This window comes from Malurus melanocephalus, unplaced genomic scaffold, assembly GCF_030028575.1.
Source record: "Malurus melanocephalus ecotype Western Australia unplaced genomic scaffold, MMel_1.1 scaffold_693, whole genome shotgun sequence".
NCBI lineage: Eukaryota > Metazoa > Chordata > Aves > Passeriformes > Maluridae > Malurus > Malurus melanocephalus.
In genome coordinates, this window is record NW_026623925.1 from 64,299 (window position 1) to 71,231 (window position 6,933).

Here is a 6,933-nt window from a genome sequence, read left to right on the forward strand (position 1 = left end):
CACTTAAAAGGAGGTGTTTGGTTCTCCAAGAGCATTAAGAGTGACTTCTTCAAAAATCTATTTTCAACAGAAAAGATGTATTCTTCCTTGTCCCTAAAACAGTAGAAACACTGTCCATGCTATCTTTTCACTTGCCTTGAAGAGATACAAAAGCAGACTCCTTCCACCCTTAAGCAGGGAAGGCAACCTACATTTAGTCCAAATCACTTTTGTCACACCCATCATCCTTAAATACAGACTAACAAAAAMAGATACTCTCCTTATTCCTCTCTCTCTGAGTTTGCCTCTCCCCTGATATTTGCAAAGATGACGCCCATCTGCAGGAAACTGAAGAGAAATGCTCTCCTAATTTTAAGCCGCCTGCAACAGAGTTTTTATAAACAGTGTCACCCCTTATTGGTGAGCTCAAATTACAGACACSAAACGCCCCCGAGCAGAACTCAATTCAGTAAATGCAGGACGAATGACGAATCCAGCTCCCACTGTAGGCACCACAGATAAAGGTACAGCAAACACACCCCACCACTCTTCYTTCCACCTCAACCATCCAGCCAATGATTTCCTGGGCTCCACATCCRCTACAGCAAGATCTCACTTAAGGATTCTGTGTTTTCATTTGAGAAAAAAAAGCTCCATACGGCATGGTGAAAAGGCAAGGTTTAAAATCCCTCTCCCATTTTCACATCTGTGCATGAAGACAATGTCTCTTTAAGGAATAATGCTCGCAGGCTGCATCTCATTACTATTTCTTGGTGTGCCTGCAATTTCCAGATCATGTTAAGGCACATCTAGAGAGGATGAGTGGTGCTGGTGCCAGCCTTCAACGTGTTCACATGCAGATCTGCTGGCAAACCTCACACTCAATGAATATGGGATCTGATTAACACAACTTTCAGCATGAATTCAGGTCTGAAATGATGAAAGTGTTTTCCTGCTTGTATGCAGTTGACTTTCTGCTCAAGAAATTCCAACTATTTTGAGGGGATTTGAGGCATTATAAATCATAGATGATGGGGAACTTACAAGCCTACAACCCACATTATTTTCTGATTATTGCAACTGATTCACTGTTGCATCCCTATTTTTCTGAATAAAGAATTGGTATTTTTGCCAGCAGGGCAGATCCATAACACTTGATACTACATAGCACTCTTCCCAGAGCTACAGGAATACCACTGTCAAGAACTTAAAAGAAAACTGAAGATGATCAAACATTYAGTTATTAAATAACAGCCCTCAGAGGCACCAAGACATAATTTTGATGAGTAGATCTGTGGGAGCTCAGTTTGAAGACAAGTACTGGCTTTCACATGAGAACAGTACTAAAACACAAATAACAGGCAATCAAGTTCCTTGCTTCCCATCTCCACTCCCCCACACGAGCACTTTACAAGCTGTAGAACTGTCTGCTATTCCAGCTAGCACAAACCAAGGGACCTCCATGGAAACCAGCAGATTTCAGTTGTGTCCTGTCATGGTCTGAAAATCGCTTCTGTATTTSAATTAAAAAATCATGAGGGCAATGCATTCTGACCCTACCTTGAACTTATGTTCAAAATAMCTACAAAAAACATATACCTGACATCAATTATGAAAGACAATAAGGAAAACATAATCCAAGATCCTGATCCCAAGCAAAGCTTGGAATAAATTGAAGCAGAACCTGAGAGATCTGTCAGAACTCCAGGGCTCCTCAAGACAGAAGTGATACAAGCAAAACATACAATAACAAACTGGAAACTCTCAGATGCTGTTAAGAATTTTCTGCTTCCCAGACTGCACAGATGGAAAACTCACCAACTTTATCTCTCTTCATAGTAATTTTAGAGAGGAAAAAGAAAGAAGTGAGGCTTCACTGCATGTCAAAGAGTCTTGCCAGAAATTTTCAGGTAATGATAAAACAGCTTCTTGAAAATAATGAATATTGCAGGCATTTGAGAAGAAATGGGGAGAAAGCAAGGTTATTAACTTAGCTCTGTCACTGCCTCCCTGCAAGAGTAGAAGGAGACAGAGGAGCWATTGAAAGCCCTGTGAAAAAATATCTCCCACTCAGTAAAGCCTGTAAGAAACTATTAAAGTCACCAGTGCAGGAAGAATTAGCAGAAAGAAATTCAGACCATGCACATTTTTCAGAACAAGCCACATACCCAATGGCTGCCACTACTTTTGCAGATATTTGTCCTTACAGTAATAAAATGTTCTGCTTTGAAGCACCATTGGTTAAATGCCTCTTACAACAGAACTAGGGGTTTTGTAAATGAATAGGCCAACTTTTCCTGAAATATAAAAAATATTTGAATACATGAATTTGATGAAACAGTATCATCATTTGGGCCTGCCACTGAAATACCCACCACCTATACATTATATAGACCTGTAGCCCAGTTCTATGTAATACACTTATTTTCTTCATTTCAGAGAAATAAGCWGTAATACAGAACTTTTTGTTCAATTTCTTGCCTGTTTCTTTAACTGCTTTAAAGCTGGATGGCTGTTTTAGACTACTTTTTAAACTCTGGCTCTTAATCTCAGTAGTAACTAAAGGAGTAATTTTCTCCTAGGACAAAGAAAACATTTTGCACTTCTAAGGCTTTGAAACATAAAACACAGACAGGAAAAAACCCACAGTATTTTACTAGCAGTTATGCTCTAACAGTCACAAGTACCCAATTCCATTATAAATTACCAGAGACATCAGTATATTTGTATTTTAGTTCAAACACAAGCTTGTATTTTCAAACAGAAGCACAGCTCTGAAGTAAATACCAGATTTTCCTTGTGTATTAGGCTTTTGTTCATACAGTGCAGCAGCCCTASAGAATGTGAAATGAAGAAGAAATTCTCTAGAGGAATTTCTCCACTGAAAGGGTTTTTAAACACTGGAAAGGGGTGCCTAGGGAGTGGAGTCACCATCCCTGGAGGTGTCCAAGAAACACCTGGATGTGGCACTGAGTGCCCTGGTCTGTTTGATGAGGGAAAGTGGTCACAGGTTGGACTYGATGATYCTGGGGAGCTTTTCCAACCTCAGTGATTCCATGAATATGAATCTCTTTCAAATTCAAGCAGGGAGATGCCATACTTGAGCATCACTTCTGAACAAGAGCCAACTCAAAGCAGCATTCCCATCCAAACAGCACTTGGGGTCTTGAAAAAAAAAAAAAAATTCCAGCTGATGATCTCCTGTTAGCCTGCCCTGCTTCCTCAACAGACAGCACCTTGCTGCACCAAGGCATTACAACATTCCCAGCATGGACACCTGCAGAGCACAGAGCAGGGATGAAAGGCTGCACTGTTGGCACACCCATCACATCTTCCTCCTGGCACAACCCCATCCAGSAAAGCTCATGAAACACCAGCACACAGAGAATTACATTTACAATTCCATGGAACACAAGGAAAACGAGTAAAAGAAGTGTTCCCAGGAAATCATTGTGTGTTTCCCACACCTTCCCCAGGACCAGGGCTAGTATTACATCCAACACATCTGTCCACCCATGCTGAATTCAAAGACACAGTAACTGCTTCAAAGAACTGCAAAGGTCTTGTCAAAAATGGGCAAAACCAACTACCTGAATGCACCTCACCAGACACTGCTGTCTGAAGAGTTCACACTCAAAGTTACTAAAGCTCTGGTATGAAAAAAACCTTGGAAGCTGACAGTCTCTTTTTTTAAAGGCAGGTTTTTTGAGTGCTTTTGGGAATCAACTGACTGTTAGCACCCAAGATGTTCAYACCTCAAGAAATTAAAAAATTAATACATCACATTTTTCCCCAGATAGCTTTCAGGAAAGATACCTTTGGGCAGCAACACAAATTGTTCAGTAACCCAAGTACCAAATTCCCTGTGTTGCATTAGCAACTACTGTTGACATGTGGATCTCCTGACATTCTTAACACTAAGGGAGAGGCCTCTCATTTTGTGAAAATCATTTATATTAAAAAAAATTCATTCTAATTCCTTGCCTTCTTGATGAAGAACAGTGAAATTAAGAAACTGAAATCAATGCTACACTCAAGGCCACAAAGCAACCACTGACAGTCAATATTAGAATTCAGGATCTACTGGATCTGAGCTTGCATTTTGTCCCTCCGGGGCATTCAGCTGTCACTGTCCCTGCCCTGCCCCTCAGTTCTCACAGAAATGGGACCTGAACAAAGGTGCATAGCCACGATATTCTTCCAACTTGACAGCAGCAGAAATGGAACCAGCAAGCAGGAGAGGCAAGTAGAAGCTTCCTGAGCAAACATTTGAGACRGCTGGTTTAGTGAATCTTCCAGATTACCAAAAGATCTGGGGTAGTTTTACTGGCTTGGGAAAACACAGGTATCTCACCTTCAGAATTCCAAGAGACTGWATCTGCTCTTTTTCTACAGAAGAGTGTTAGGATAAAAGCACTTCACTGATATCAAATAAAACTTTCAAGACAGGAAGGATGGAAAGAAATAGGAACATCCTGAATTTGAAGAATGTGGCTAACCTTCATAWGAAAAAGCTTATACACAGAACCACAATTACTATTTACAAGGTGTTTCTATAATTAATAACTTTAGGCTGCTTTTGTCTGAACCTAACGTGCAGCAATATAACCATTGAATGATGAAAAAGATAAGTAGTTTTCCAGTTTCTTTTAATCCTTCCAGTGGTTTCTTTAGTTCTGTTTCTAACCAGATTGGGTTGATAGGTGAACTTAGAACAGGTGTAGTTCATTTCTAAAATGAAAGATTTTGAATTATTTTAAATCCCTTCAGAATATTCTCTGCATTTTAATACTTATTCATAATAATTCAAAATACTAAACTCAACCTTTTAAAATCATTGTTTCATGCTTTTTACTGCGCATGTATAGAAAAAAACTGTATTACAGAAAAAAAACGCATATGAGATCTAAACTATCCTGAACATCAGATATTAAAAGCTCATTCCATTTCAAGTATAGATTTTATGGGAAGTCATGAAACAACCCAGTTAAGCCTATTTTAGAAGATTTAACTAGAGCAGCTTTGTATTTAAATAGAATAAATGTTGCGGAACTGTACCTAAAGTAGGAGGCTGACACTGGGTTCTTTCAGTTGCGCAGCATAACGTGTAAAGTACATGCAAGTTTCTTTAATTTCTGAGGTAGAATCCAATAAACCTATGGTACCAGAAAACAGAGCTGAAGCAGGTAGGGTAAGGCATGAACACAGCATTAGTATGGCTCTGCACTCAAATCAAGGTTAGAGTAAACCAGCAGTGCATTCAACCTGTCCTGTATATGTGGTTAAAAWAAAAGGTTTATTAAAAAACCCAAACATGCCAGCTCTGAAAGTTATCATGCAGCAAATCACTCAAAATCAACACAGAAATCAGTCTTCCCCGCTGCACTGTTGGCAGAGTCAGGATTGCTGGTCTGCAGTTAGAAAAGGGGAAAAAAAGTAGCATATATAGAATTGAACAATGGATTATTTATACAGAAATTAGAGGAGGAGGAAGAGAGCATTTCAAAAATTGTCCTAATGCTACCTTCAAGAAATACCAGGAACGTGTATGGAATAGCATGGAACCATAACRCACATCTCCCAGATATTTTGGTTAATGCTCCTCACTCTTCAAGAGACCCATCTCAAAACCACTGACTCCTGGCTGGAGGCAACAAGAAAAAATATTTTAAATCCCTGTGATAAGTCTGAGGAAGTGACTGAGAAAGCATTACTCTAGGCCTAAWGAAAATAAACCGCAACTCCCACCTCCAAAGCCTTAGCCTTACTTACTAAGAATCATTGGTTCCTGGACACCTTCGAGTAAAAAAYACCCTGAGGTACCACAGATTTTATAGAAATAAGCAGCATTTTATGGAGTACACAGAACCAGCTCTACGATTTACATCACCTTTCTCTAGAAAGGAATCCACAAGCAGTACTGAACACAGTACATAGTGCAGCCTGCTGAAAGCCATTGTTTAGTATTTACTYGGGTTTTTCCAATTTTTACATCTGCCTCCAAAAGTTCCCCACACATAAAGACTCGTGGCATTCCTGCGGTAGGAAAGAAGCCACACGAGAGCATCAAAGTTAGAGAACGAAGTAAACAACACACCACGGCATTCTTTCGGCAAAAAATAAGAAAAAAAAAAAAAAAAAAAAAAAAAAAAAAAAAAGGCAAGAGGGGGAAGAGTCAAGAGGGGAAAAAGTCGAGAAGCTGGTTCCTAAAGCCGGCAGTTACTGAAGTGCCCTGGGTAGTGCAGAGAGGCGACGCTGACAACTCCCCCCGGGATAGAGCCCGCGGCCAAGGGGAGCGTGCAAAGGCAGCCCGCCACCCGGAGCTCCATCSCTAAGCACGACCGCAGCTCTACAGCCGGGTTTGGGGAGAAGCAGGGAAGGCAGAGCCTCCCGTTCCCCGTCCAGCCCAAGGAGCCGCCACTGGACCGGGCGAGCGGCCGCCGGCCAGAGCTGGGCGGCAAAACCGCCGCCCCGGGCCACGCGCCGGCTGCGCTCTGCCTGCGCCCGGAACGTGCCCTMGGTTAACTCACGTTAAAAACCCGCCCAGCCCCAGGGGCTCGCACGCTCCTCCGGCCCCGAGCGCCCTCCGCCCCGCCGGGCCCGACAGCCCCTTCCCCGCGGGGAGGGCCGGGGGGAACAAAGAGGCGGCGGTGCCGGCGGGAGATGCCGCCTGAAGGGAGCCGCGGCCGCACTTACTTCCTCTGGGCCTTGTCCTTCTTGGCTTTGGTCCGCTTCTTCCGGGCCTGCAGCGCCAGCACTGAGGGAGAGAAGGAGAGAGAAGCGTGAAGGGCGGCGGGCCCGGCGGGGGCCCCTCGGGGCGATAGAGGCCGCGCCGCGCTCACCTTTCCGCTCCATGGCCGCCACTGCCGGCGGCCCCGGGCGCCTGCGCTGCGCCCGCCGGGCTGGGCACGCGCGGCTCGGCCGCCTCGGACGCGCGGAGCCACCGCCTCCCGG

General features: G+C 43.2%; 1 protein-coding gene across 1 annotated transcript in view; it reads right to left on the reverse strand.

The window, feature by feature from the left end:
• Positions 1-6,906, reverse strand: part of SRPK1 (SRSF protein kinase 1) — a 26,115-nt gene extending 19,209 nt beyond the window's left edge. Inside the window, exons 1-2 of the mRNA XM_057384223.1 lie at positions 6,822-6,906; positions 6,676-6,736 (exon numbers count right to left, since the gene is read on the reverse strand). Coding sequence (XP_057240206.1) covers positions 6,676-6,736; positions 6,822-6,834 — 74 coding nt within the window. The 5' untranslated portion in view covers positions 6,835-6,906. The remainder of the gene's footprint in view (positions 1-6,675; positions 6,737-6,821) is intronic.
• Between the last annotated feature and the right edge of the window lie 27 nt (positions 6,907-6,933).